At 36.9% G+C, this 13,527-nt stretch overlaps 2 protein-coding genes across 11 annotated transcripts; one reads left to right on the top strand and one right to left on the bottom strand.

The window, feature by feature from the left end:
- Positions 1–395: 395 nt before the first annotated feature.
- On the bottom strand, positions 396–3,512 carry LOC116250896 (uncharacterized protein At4g33100). Of its 4 annotated transcripts, none has more exons than XM_031624890.2 (4): positions 3,232–3,512; positions 3,043–3,127; positions 2,294–2,420; positions 396–918 (listed from the first exon to the last, which is right to left on the bottom strand). In XM_031624890.2, the coding sequence occupies exons 1-3, from the start codon at positions 3,321–3,323 to the stop codon at positions 2,316–2,318; spliced, it is 282 nt and encodes a 93-aa protein (XP_031480750.1). In that variant the 5' UTR covers positions 3,324–3,512; the 3' UTR covers positions 396–918; positions 2,294–2,315. The 4 variants fall into 4 exon arrangements, with proteins under 4 accessions (XP_031480750.1, XP_031480766.1, XP_031480758.1 ...); XM_031624906.2 differs by having other exon boundaries at positions 396–833; positions 3,232–3,511; XM_031624898.2 differs by having other exon boundaries at positions 396–830; positions 3,232–3,510.
- A 1,576-nt stretch (positions 3,513–5,088) lies between these two features.
- On the top strand, positions 5,089–11,816 carry LOC116250677 (tRNA (cytosine(38)-C(5))-methyltransferase 2). Of its 7 annotated transcripts, none has more exons than XM_031624532.2 (11): positions 5,089–5,229; positions 5,389–5,499; positions 6,667–6,760; positions 6,865–6,983; positions 7,062–7,184; positions 9,467–9,869; positions 9,969–10,063; positions 10,182–10,256; positions 10,399–10,463; positions 10,737–10,874; positions 11,013–11,816. In XM_031624532.2, the coding sequence occupies exons 1-10, from the start codon at positions 5,152–5,154 to the stop codon at positions 10,816–10,818; spliced, it is 1,245 nt and encodes a 414-aa protein (XP_031480392.1). In that variant the 5' UTR covers positions 5,089–5,151; the 3' UTR covers positions 10,819–10,874; positions 11,013–11,816. The 7 variants fall into 7 exon arrangements, with proteins under 7 accessions (XP_031480392.1, XP_031480628.1, XP_031480552.1 ...); XM_031624614.2 differs by having other exon boundaries at positions 5,124–5,229; positions 5,334–5,499; XM_031624768.2 differs by lacking the exon at positions 9,969–10,063 and having other exon boundaries at positions 9,467–9,763.
- Positions 11,817–13,527: the final 1,711 nt, after the last annotated feature.

Here is a 13,527-nt window from a genome sequence, read left to right as displayed (position 1 = left end):
CCCGTCACAAGCCCTTTTAGACTATGGGCAACTTGGTATTGAATCCAAATGAACTCAAACTCAGTAAGAGTTGTTCAGGCACTAGCTTCTCCTTTTTGCTAGTGGAGCACTGTGACAATCTTTTCTACTTCTACTTAAATCCACTTCCCTTCCCACAAAAGCTTTTTCCATAAAATTTTGTATTTGCATATATTTACATGTTTGGTGCGCATGCTCTCTTAGATTTTGGGCTCTGCCACTGCTTGGCTAGCCCTTTGCTTAAAGATACCAAACATGAGCTTGAGATCCATCCAGGACAACCTATGTCAAGCATCATCTCTACCAATCTGTTCATCTTACCGAAGTCATGAAACTAGACAAAAGAAGCTTACCAAGCACCATATTACAGACATGAATCTTCAAAAATTACCAATGAGGAGACCTTCCAAAGAGTACGCTATAAATAATTTGTATAATCCACATACCACACACTCAGGTGCAGATGAGAAGAGGGTTATGCAGAGGTGTACATCTGGTTAGCAATAAAGTACAGAATGTTCAGAAGTCAAGAACTAACATTTTTCTATGCAGATCTGCTCAAATGTCTGCATACCAGAACATATTGTCCTGTTCAATTTCAGCAGACCTCCCACAGGCTCATCTTGAGCACATCATCATGGTGGCACCCCATCCATCCAACTTGCCCATGCGTGCCATTAACAATTACCTCACTCTTGGGATGACATCGGATTTCTTAACAGCATGGTAGGATGCTGATCTTTTTTCTGCTATGACAAAGTTCTGTCACACACCATGGATCATAATGCAGATAGATGCAGTCCACTTCATATCTGCTGAATTATTTCAAGAAAGATGTTATGGTAGGCTAGGTCATGTTTGAAGCCTTAAAATATGACCCTAACCAGCAAAGATTGACTTCTATCTGTAAAAAATAATGGAATTGATAAGGACATTTGATGACTACATCCATGTCAAAGCAGTATACAAGACGCAGGATCCACAAATAATCACATGAACTACAGCTACTATGTCAAGCAGTATAAAAAGCCAGCAATAAGAAATTCATGATATTGAGCCTCAATTTGATAATTAAGCAGAGGGAACAGTAACAGGACATCTCTTTCTGTAGTAACCACATCCTAGGGAAATGCTACATTCAGACTAAGCAAATGAACATGAAAGAATCACAAATCAGGAGCGAAGTGCATAGAATCCGTACATGGTATTCTACCAATCAAGTGATTCAGAAAGGGTTGCTTGCCTTTAAATTTAAAAAAGCAACTAAGATATAAGATCTCTTTGCTTAGACAAGAAAATGAAATCCACAACCAATCCACCAAATATTTAGAAAAACAGTCAATAACGAAACAGCCCTGCTGGGAGAAAAAAACAGTCAATGAGGGACACAAATTTTTACAAGTGAACATATAGGAAGTCATTTTGTCCACTCAAACTTCTTTAATAAGAATAATGCCTCAAAGTGCTACAGACAAGGACCATGTAGTGACCAGGAAGAGCCGCATATCTCACTAATAAAGTAAGCCATCATTGTAAAGTGATGTATTTTTTTATTGTAGGACATCTGCCTCAATTGCAGTAATGCCCTCACGTACCTTCTAATAATTTTAAGTATCCCTATTATCATCTATGTTTTAACTTTTTGGATTCCAAAATTATTCAATGATTTTCCTGATAAAAATATGATAATAATTCTCAATATCTAGAACTTGCAAAACAATGGCATGGTAGTTTTCAGGAAGACATTAGTAGGAGGATTGGTTTTGGGAAGACAAAAACAAAATAGACTACCAGCGTGTCATATGTACGAGATTGCTTCCATTAATAAGAACAACTCGCAAAAAAGCAACTCACCTTGACTCGAGCAGGGATTTCTGGAGTAAAGATCATTTCCATCCATATCTAGTTAGGGCAAGTTTGTTCATGAGTTTGAATGGACAATATGAAATTAATGAAAGTGTCGGACTGTTTCGATATGCATCTTGATTGTACTTAATTTTAATGTAATCGAATATGATGAAAAGGAGAGATGAATGGCTAAGGCTGGAAACCATTGATCTCAAAGCTCCATGCCTTTCTTTTCTAGCATCTAACAGTTTAATACTCCGATTTGCTTTCTGGCTTACTAGCAAGTAATCACTCAAAAAGAAAAAGAGGATCCTACCAGAGAATAGAGAGTAATAAGGGGACTAGTAATAGATGATGGCAACAAAAAGGCACAAAATGACATAAAAAAGCTCCAACAAACAGGCAAAAGCATGTTAGGAATAAGCACCTCGCGTCAAACTACATTTATTTTAAGTGCGATCTGATGTAGCTGACTGGTTGGTATATTCTCTTGTTGAATGAGCAACAGCCTCGGCTTCCAGCAAACGGCTCAGATGCTTGTCTTCCAAAAATTGCTGTTAGAAACAGAAGAAGTTTAAGCCAGTTCAAACAAACATTCCTGAATTCTAACTACCTGGAGTATTTTTGCTTGACAGCTTCAGGAAATGCACCACGATGAGAAGGAAAGAAAATAGACAGTTAAAACGAGAATACACAGGCAAGTTCACAATGACAACCCCCCATTGACACATTAATCAATGAGTTATTCCAAAGTGGAAATTTCCCAAGTTGCCAATACATAAAATGCAGATTGTGTAGTGGAGAAGACAACTTTATTGAAACAAACGACCTAAATTCTTGGGAATGGTTATCTTACTTAGAAGCAATGCAACACACCAAAAATAAAAGGAAAAGACTTCCCATTGGCATCTGAAGAGACGAGATTCAACGAGCAATCTTACAAAAACTTCAAACATTATGTTTGATCACCTTAGGATGGCTAACAATTATTTATCCCAGATCACAAAGCAAAGCCAACTAAGGGCTCCTTCTCTAATCCAGCGTATCAGGAGATACAAATTGAAACAAGAGGCTCAGAACAATCTAAAGGGCCTGCATAAACAATAACTCATGAAAAACAAACGCCATTGTTTCCCATCAGATCCGCAGTAAAAGCATCAAAGGCAGAAAAATCACCATGAGGCAAGCTCGGTACTTCTCCCACTCGGCCACGCAGTCGTGCTTGTCCCGTTGTCCCTTCATGTACTTCTCCGCATACCATCTTCCAACCACATCAATAACGAGAAGGAGGTGATCAGTATAGAGAGAGAGACAGAGAAAGAAAGAAAGAGAGAGAGAGAGAGACAGAGAGGAAGCAGAACAAACTTATTGAAGCAATCATTGTAGGCATTTCTGAGTTCGGAACAAGAGGAAGTGGCCGCCCCTCCCGACCCTTTGCGGCTCCTAAAAAGACCCATTTTCTTCTTCCCCTCCTCCTCCTCTCTTCTTCTCCCTCAGATCGGCAGGGGCCAGGGAGAGGCATAGAAGTCCAAGCAAATTCCTTTCACTTCTCTTGCCGAGACTCATGGGCAAGTCCTTCAAGAAAATTGTCATTTATAAGAACCGATCTTTTATTATAATTTTTAGAGACGTGCTTTATAATTTTTAAGGTTCCTGGCACGAGTCTCAAAATTTCCTCACCGACGTGGTTTGCGTCCAAGGTTAGATCTGGACTCTGCAATGGAAGCAAACGAATGAGTGCTCCTCTTATCTTATAGAATTTAGGAAAGTATCATCCAGCTTTCAAAAAACAAGATGATGAACACCAAGACATTTGAAGATCACATTTTCACATTACTAAAGGGTTTTATTAACCTTAACTCCCTATTTTGGGATTATCATGTCACAAGGATCGTGTTTTAACTCCATGAAGAGAAAACCAATGACCTTATGAACATCATTTTTCCTTTTTTTTTATTTCATAACTAGCATTACAAAGAAAACATTAAAAGAGCTAAATTAATGACTGATCTAAGCAAATGGAAACCATTATCACATGTCATTATAATATACAGATATACTACAGTAAGATTTTAATGTTTTTCGTTTTTGAAAATGCGAAAAACTAATGGCTCAGATTACACTATAGTTTGGCAACAATAGTTCAATAGTGAAGTAAATAAACGATGTTTTCACTACCCAGTAGTTTAAATCAGACAAGAAATCTTGCCATTGTGCTTGTATGAAATACCAAAGAAGAATGAGACGTACGCTCCCGTCACCCCTTTGATAAAAGATTTTATTTAAGATCAGTAAAGCTGATATATTAAACTCATGGATCTCAGATACTGAGTTCTAAGATTAGATTAGATCTAAAGTAATGGAATATTTCTTGGTAAATTTTGAAGTGCTGATAATCACAAATTTTTACTTGCAGATTATACGGTAGCCAGTACAGGTATGTTTTATAATATTTAACTTACCAAAGTGCATGTTTTCATGAAGAACTCATGTTAATCTTTCGCAAAAATCAGAAATCAGATGAATATGTTGCGATCACACAACAGAAGACCAGGTTTGCCTTCGATAACATCACCAATTCCTTGAAATATTAAGATAGTAGGAGAAAAAAAATGGTGCTTCTAAGATTGCAATCTGATAAAATCATGCTTTACCAATATATGAGAACATAGTTGGCTCTTCCCCAACAGATATTTTATAAATTTGGCAATCAACAATTAAGTAGGAACTAAATTACTAATTGCATATGAAGTTGAAAATGTGTGGTTGGGGCTTATCTCAAGAACTGTTCGATTAATGTGAAAATTGAATAAATTATTTGTTTTTAAATTTAGTAATTCAAGCTGGGGATTACAGTTGTTGGAATGATTTAATGATTTTGTAAGCACAAAATTAAACAATAAATTTTTTTGTTTGAGTTTAAACAAGTTGGTATAGATTTAAGAACAATAACAAAAAAACAATTTTACTTAACATATAAAAATATATATTAGGGATCAACAAATAATAAAAACACATAATAAACACTATTTATTTAAGCCACTTATTGACTAGCAATCCTAAATTAATGATGTTTGAACGAACACAACTCTTCTCATTAGTCCACTCAAGCTGAAGCTTGTGTAGATCAACTCGTTAAACCAAAGCCTCAACCTATTTCAGGCATAATAATAATAATAATATGACAAACATCTTGTGAGATGGGGGCTATAAAATAAAAAGGTTTGCTGAACGCCGCCTGCATAATGCACGTTGAGAGGCCTACTCATTGTCGAGGTCCACGCAATGGAGGCATCCTCCTCCTTCAGAGGACCGTCCGAGCCATGGAGGGTTCTCGAGTTCTATAGTGGCATCGGCGGAATGGTATCAAGACTCTCTCTCTATCTCTCTCTCACCCTTTTTATAAAGAAGTGGGCATTGGGTGGCTTCCAATGAAGTTTCAGCTACTTCTCCGGTTTGATTGTCAGGTAGTAATTGATGCCTCTCAAATAATGCCTGAGGTTGCCTTCCTTGCTTTTACAGAGGTATTCCATGATGAAGGCTGGACTCTCAGCTTCGGTGGTGGAAGCATTTGAAATAAACGACAGTGCGAACGACGTCTACGAGCACAATTTCGGCCATCGCCCTTATCAGGTGGGTTGTGGTTTCTGGGGGATGTGGATGTTCTCTACTTGTTTCTTGGGTTTATATTTAGGTTTCTCGTCTTCATTATTTTTTTCTCAAGGAGACATTTGATGCTCATTGTGACACTGCTGTCTTTTTTGCGAATGCTGTGGAGCCAATTCCCACTTTAATAATATGTGAGATTTGTGGGAACAGAGTCATCGAGCAATCCTGCAAATGGTTAATTGGAAACCCTTATTGAGGAATACTAGTTATTTCCATGCTAAATACTTTTAAACTAATCTTCTGCCATGTCCCTCAGAAGATTTGGACTTTATTGTCATCTGTGAGAGCTAATTATTTCATGCTTAAACTATGGAATCAGCACAATAAGTGGCTAATGCTATAGCCTTTTTTCTTGTCAGGTGCATCATTAGAACTTTACCGTCTTGCTGCTTTAGATGTGTGCCATTTATATTGTTTCTACTACTTTGCGTTCTTATCATCTTCATAGTATGGCGGATTGCAGTTGTATTCAATTTCACTTTCATGAATTCCGGTATCTTTAGGAGTCATAGGTTTCAATCAAGCTTGTCAAGATATATGAGTCAAGTTTTAATGATGGACAAGTTTTCCTCAGTCAAGGTAATACTAAGCATCACTTGTGGCAAGTGCTCTCTGGTATTTACCATATAAGAATAAACCCATCTTAACGTTCATTATCTTGGAGGCTTGCACAGGTCATGGCCGTGTTTTGCTGAAATACTTGAATATTTGTCGTGGTTTATATCATCCACAAATTGCACATTCATCGTTTCTGTCTATCCTTCCATTTGATTGTTTGGTCGACCAATTAACAAGACAGAGGCTTGTCCAACAGAGAATTCAGGTGGTAATTTCCTTTCCTAGAAATGGTGGCAAGTTTTTCATACATTCCTCTGAGAAGATAATTGTTTAAAGGACTTTGATGTACCATGGTAGATCCATTTATTTGGATTTTGATAGCATGACTGTCTATAAATGAACATTGAGTCAAGTTTTTTTATGTTCTTTAACATTATCAGTGAACTTTGTTTAGACATTTGTTTTACCAAAGACCTAAATCTTCATCTTCTGTGCCTTGGCCCTTTGGGTTTGATTAATTACTTCATCAAGGAGCAGGAGTAGTCCATCTCATTCTATTCTGGTTATTTTCAGGGGAACATAGGAAGCCTAACTGTTGCAGATTTAGACAAGTATGGGGCTCATGCATGGCTTTTGTCTCCTCCATGTCAGCCTTATACACGACAAGGTTCATCAACATAGGTCCATTAAGTTGGTTCCTATAAGTTTTCTTTTGTCATGACTTTGTCTTTTAGTATCAGGAAGATAAAACATTTTCCCATTTCATTGCAGGTCTTCAAAGAGATGCAGATGATGCTCGTGCACTCTCATTTCTTAAGATTCTGGATCTGCTTCCACAGATGAAAGAGGCACCTTTAATGATTTTTGTGGAGAATGTTGTGGGTTTTGAGGTTGGTGCTTGAAGCATGTGATTTTGGTAGCTCTTTCCCTATCCCAGATTTGAACTGAATATATTACTCCTGATGCAGAAATCTGAGACACAAAAGCGTTTGATCAGAAGTTTGGAAAATGCTGGTTTTGTTACACAAGAATATATTTTGAGCCCATTACAATTTGGTGTGCCTTACTCACGTCCTCGATATTTTTGCCTTGTAAGTGATGTGTTGTAATTGCTCTACATCCTGTTTTGTAGAAAAAGGTACTTCTTGCTGACAACTTTCATGCTTCATGTTTGCTGCACTCACTGTAAGTGATATTCAATGACTGGGCTCTTTAATGTAGTTGTAATTTTTTTAGGGCTGTGGATGGGTCAGATCTAGGTATATGATCCTAACCTAACCTAGATAGCTGGACGTAGGCATGGGAATGAGGACCAAAAAAGTATTCATGGTGGACCACTTTGACCCATCTGTTGTTCTAGTTTGGTGGAGATTTCAGCTCTTTTCTTTCTCAACTCAAAGAATCAGAATCTAATTCAATCTGTATATGCTTAGTTGGAGTTGGATGCTTAAGTGGGTTGGGTAATTGACTGGCACTCCTGTTGACCCTTGCTATCTTGTGTATTTGAAATGATATGGAGCTCTTAATGCGTTAATATGGCATGCACATAAAGGGACATGGCACTATAATAATGCTTGTGCTAGATACCTTTAACAGCTAATTGGCAATCTTCTCTAGAGTTGAGAATGTCAATGGTTTCAGTGTGGCAACTGGCAACCATGTAACTGGACATGGCTATATAATAACACTTGTGTTAGATAGCTTTAATGGCTAAATGGTCAACCTTCCCAATAATTGGGAATGTCAATTTTTTCAGTTTGGATTGGGCAATTTATCAATTTGAATTTGGTTAATTGGGTCTGATAACAGAAAATGGATCTAACTAAAAGTTGTGTTAAATGCAGTTATTGTTCATAGAATCAAATTAGATCCATACTTGGATTTGGTTTCTATAGGTACAAGGTTGGGTTTCTGTAGTTTGAAAAGTACATCTAAAGAAGATGTGAAACTGCAAATCAGTCATATGAATATCAATAAATGAGAGAGGGAGAGAGAGAGATGTCAATCTGTGATAGTGTCCAAAAGTGTTTTAACATCATTATTTCTGCAATGGAAGTCAAGATAGTGTGCCATGAACACAAGGCAAAATAAGCTCATGGAACAAATGTACAAATACTTGGAGTGCACAAAGGTATCAGACAGAAAATTTCTCATTGAAGAAGAAATAAATACATGAAAAAAAAAAACCCCTCTAAGGGAATGAATAAGAAGAAAGAAGCTGTCCTCTATTTATAGAAGGCAAAACAAATAAAAGTACAAGAAAACAGAATATACACACACACACACCCTTCCACCCTCCCCCCCACCAACACATACATATATACAAAAAATACATATATGTTAACAACTTCATGTTTACACACTTCAAATCAAGTGTAGAAGGTGGTCATAAGCTCTTCAAAACCATACCTTGAAGAATTAGTTTAAGTCTACAGATAGTCTTGAGTTCCTATGTGATACCAACTTATCTTGGAGAAATGTGGGTGAGTGAAGGTCGCCATGCAAGAAAGCTTGTCTTTGTGAAGTTGATATAGTAACAAAGTACACATGTGGCAATACGTAAAATCTGCAATTGGCAACATATGAAGAAGTTCTAAAGCATATGTAGGCTACTTGAACATGAAGTGAGGAGGTGTAAGGTGCATGCTTCTGAGGGACAAGAGGACCAATGGATGGGAAAGTTGATTTTTCTGGGTCATTATTTCTGACATGTCCAAAGACTTGGTTGTTTCTCTCATCATGAAAACGGGCATTTTATTCTTAAAAAACTTTTTTTGGTCAGTTCCCTTCTGATACTGTTATCCTCAGCAGTAACTCCTAGAGGTATCATGGAAGTTATGATCCCTTTCTGCTAGAGATATTCACTGGTTTATTGATTAAAAAATTATTTAAGTGCAGCATTTTAATGAGCGCCTTTGTGACTTCTGATAGAGGATTCTTAACTGCCAAAAGGAACCTGCGGTCACTGGCCCCTTCTTAAGGTCTTTGTCGTGAAAATACTTTGGCATACTACCCATCTCATTCATTTGCATGAAATATTGGATGCCTTGGATTTTTAATTGTGTCTATGCCTGAGATTGGGTGGGTGTTCCCCATCACCAGTAGGCTTCTTGTGTCAAATTGTCAGTTAATTTCTTTTTTATTGTTTATTTGCATTCTCCTTAACTTTAACTGAGGTAGACCTTATTCCAGTAGCAATAGCATGAATCCTTTTAACACCCAGTGGTTGCATGCTACCATCTCCAGTAGTTTTTGCATGTGTTCTAATGTCTGGATAGAAATAAAAGGTTTACATAATATTTTTAGGATAAATCAACTCCCTGGTAAGTGGTAATATATGGGTTTGTCTTTGATTCCAGTTTTCTTTTTCCAGGCTAAACGCTATCCGCTGTCATTTGCCAACCCACACTTAAATAATCAGCTGCTTGAGACCCATCATCATTTCCGATTATGTGAAGAAAATGCTTGGGTTGAAAGCTCTGAAGTCGCAGGTGCATCATGTAAACCAATTAGTGAGTTTCTTGAAACTGGGGAAATTGTAACAGCAAGCACATCACCAGGACACAAATCAACCAATGCTTCTGCACTGCCCCACAACAGAACAAATGGTTTTGAACATGTGTTTGAAGGTGGGCTAGATGACATAAAATCATTTCAGCACAGTGATAAGGTGGGCTATGAACCCAAGGATCACGAAGAAAGTGTCTCTGTGGTAAATAAGTTAGACCAATTTGCTGTTCCTTCAAGCTTGGTTGAGAGATTTGGCGGCTCAATGGGTATCCTTTTGTTTCGGATGGTTCCAGTATGGTGTGTTTCTTACTGTTCATGCATCATATTTAACCGAACATTTTCAGACATAACTTAGCAGATCTCAGACATAGTTTTCCCTGAATCCAGACGTTGTTGTTGTTTTACAAAAAGTTACTACCGTTATGTCAAAGGCACTGGTTCATTACTTGCAACTATCCAAGTAAGATAAAAGGCTGATAATGCAACTTAGTTATCATTGCTCATGCTGCATAGAGTCCATGTTTCTATTAAAGATGGTTTCTCCTTTAAAATTACTTCCATCCATTACTTCATTGCAGGTTCATTCATTACATGGGAAACCTGCAATCTCTTTGCTGCATCAACTTGGCCTGAGATATTTTACTCCACGTGAGGTACTTGCTCAAGAATTTGATCGACTTAAATAGTGGTGTATTTGACTTGAAAGCCTGGTCAAGAACAGTCAAGGCCCTCCTCAATCTTGCTTTTAGATGACTCTGGTGATTTTCTGACACTATAGATTTTGCTGCTGTACAGGTAGCCAATTTGCATTCTTTCCCACAGGAGTTTGAATTTCCGCAGCACATCAGCCTTAGACAGCGGTTAGATTTTTTTAGCATACTTTTCTTTTGGCTCTTGGATGATGCTAGAATAGGGTCTTGCCTGTTCTAGAATATATCGTTGTGCAAAAAGTTTTAACCAATTTGTGTTCCTTAATAGCAAAATTAGAGAGCTTGAAGAGCAGATGAGAGTGCATTTTTGTACTTCATTTTCTCTTTCCTTTCTTTCTTTCTTCTTTTTATTCATCGAGTCATGATTTTGGACTTCCACGTAACTTTGGATTGGAACTGACCAGAACCTGATCGCTTATGTAGGTATGCACTGCTGGGGAATAGTTTAAGCATAGCAGTAGTGGCTCCATTGCTGAGATATTTGTTTACAGAACCATTACAATGATCCACTGTTTCCATCATTACAGTCGTTCATTACCTACATTTGTCAAATGCAGAAGAGTAAGTTCATCTTCCTGTGTCCTCTAGTAATTTTACTCGTCTTCCATGTGGCTAGTAACATTGCTCCTACAATAACATTAATTTGTGATGGCGATGACATGCGCCAGAAAAAATACTTATGTTGTCCTTTTCTGTCAGGACGGGTGCAAACTATTTGGATTTGATATGTACAATGAAGGTGGATCACCATCAAATCTAACAGAACTTGTTAGTTGTTACTTCTTCCTGCCCATAAAAAGCCCAATGGAGAAAGCTGGCCCGTAAATAACATACATGGAGAAAACACAAACGTTGTGTTGCTTCAAAGGTTTTGGGGCATGGAGATGATTACAGTAGAGTTACTTTCACGAAAAAATGCCTGCAATTGCAGAATATGAATTCTGACTGGAGGGAGAATGCCATCGCCGAAAGCGGATTTTTCCCCTTATATTGTATGGAAAGTGAATATTTTTCCATAAAAACTATTTACCTTTTCCTGCCTTGGTGAAAACAACTAACTGGTTCAGCGGCAATTTTCTTGCATGCTGTTTTGATTTTTACTGAAACAACTTGTACGAGCATGATCAAGTCTAGGGGCAGGGACGGGTAGGATATGGTCTGCATCCTATACCATTTTTATAAGCATCTTTGCCTAATAATCTAACTCCCATGTATTTTGCTGATCTGAGTATAACCTTTTGCAACCCTTTGATTTACATAGTTTGTCAGTTCAAAGGAGGACGAAATTGAAACTGAACATCTTTCTGTATGCCATTGTGCGGAAGCAGACAGGTCAATGACATATAAGCCCTTGTATTCTAGATTGAAGTGATCTGCTGTTATGGATCCCCTACTTCATAATGTAACTTGTTATAACCGAACTATGTTATTTATACGCATAACTGTAAACTTTCTTCGTGAAAGTGGATAGTTTTATATTAGCCAATACTTGCTCTTTTCTTCTTTTTCGTTTCACCGAGAAAAAGTGGAAAACCTGTTTCTGAACCCTGAAAACAATGGTTAGACTCCAAAGGTCTCAGGATGTACACCCACATTAATCTTACGCAAGTGTGATGCACGTGGAAAACAAAGCATCCTACCTGCCTGGCAGATAGGCTTGTCATAACACCACCAGCTAAGCTATCTGTCGGCCTATCTGTTCCCGTTTTTCTTAGTAATTCTCAAATCTAATGTTTCCTTTCTTGGTATTAAGCACGATAATATTCTTTCCATGCCTTTGAAATCCTGGAGTGCCTCTTGGTCGTTCACAGGTTTTTCACTGGTAAAGTCTTTGAAATCCTCGTTGCACCTCTCTTAATCATAATTCTAACACTATATATATATATATATATATATATATATATATATATATATATATATATATATATATATATATATATATATATATATATATATATATATATATATATATATAGTGAGTCAATTATCATATGGATGATTAAAAGAAAAACAATGAAAAAAAGATATAGATGGTTAAAAGAAAAACAATAAAAAAAGGTGTGGATTAATACTTGATGACAAAATGTCTATTACTTTTTTTCTTTATTTTTTCTTAACCATTCATCATCGAATGGTGTTGATTAAATGACTGGGTGACTTTGTAAAGGCAGTGTCATCCCCCAGAGTCATTGTTCAATATTATATATATGTATATAACTTGAAAAAAAAAAAAAACTACAAGTAGGAGTTCCATAGATCAGGTGAAACAATATTTCAGATCTAGGTTGGACTGAGTATGATCAAACATGTAAAACGGCTATGCATGTTCGATAGAGAATGCTTTTTGTAAATCTTCTAGTTGGAGCTGCTTCCAGGTTTTCTCACACACAAACACAGTGCACGCACGCACACGTGTATGCATGTTGACATGGAACCCGTTCTAGAAACCAAGCCAAAATATGGTTCTGGACCTTTCAGATCTGTGCCAACTTGCTTACAGCCTAGTCTAGAAGTGTGTCAGCTCGAGAGCTCCCACACATGAATGCACTTCTTTTCTTTTTTCGGACATTCAAATGCATCCAATTCATTTTCCGACTTCAGAAAAATTAAAAACTAAAAATCTTTTTAAATTTGCATTGATATCGTCAAAACGCACTTGACCTTTTCCACTGGTCACAAAGTGGCTAAACTTATTTTAACATTTAATATTCGATATTCTTATTTCTAAACTTACTAATTGAACTGATGCAGAGACTGAAGCAGATAGATCCAGATCTAACTTATTTTGGATTATAATAAGACTTAATAGTTTGTTTAGAGTTCTGTCTCATGTTTTAGATTTTGTTTGCTTATTTGGACCTTAGTCCTGATCCTGAATATAAATATCTATGTACTAGATCCATATCTGTGTAACTAGATCTAATTAGTTTTCAATACCAGTAAATAGATCTAGATCCGCAATCCATCCATTTCCCTATATAAAGGGACGCGGGTTCATTTTGCAGAAAAAGTTGAAAGTTGAAAAGAAATGAAATGCAAACACTTTGTTATTTTCTTCTGTTATTCTTTTTCTTCCAGCCGTTTTCTTGAGATTTAGTTAGTTTTAAGCATAGTTTTAGCTTAGTTGTGAGTACAGACAGGTTAAGATTCGTTAATCTTAACTAGTTTTGCATTACTAACCTTTTTAGTTGACATCAAAGTACCTACCCATATT

Source organism: Nymphaea colorata, chromosome 1 (assembly GCF_008831285.2).
Source record: "Nymphaea colorata isolate Beijing-Zhang1983 chromosome 1, ASM883128v2, whole genome shotgun sequence".
Classification (NCBI taxonomy): domain Eukaryota; kingdom Viridiplantae; phylum Streptophyta; class Magnoliopsida; order Nymphaeales; family Nymphaeaceae; genus Nymphaea; species Nymphaea colorata.
The sequence above is the reverse complement of the archived record's forward strand: the minus strand, read 5'-3'. Positions and strand labels throughout refer to the sequence as shown.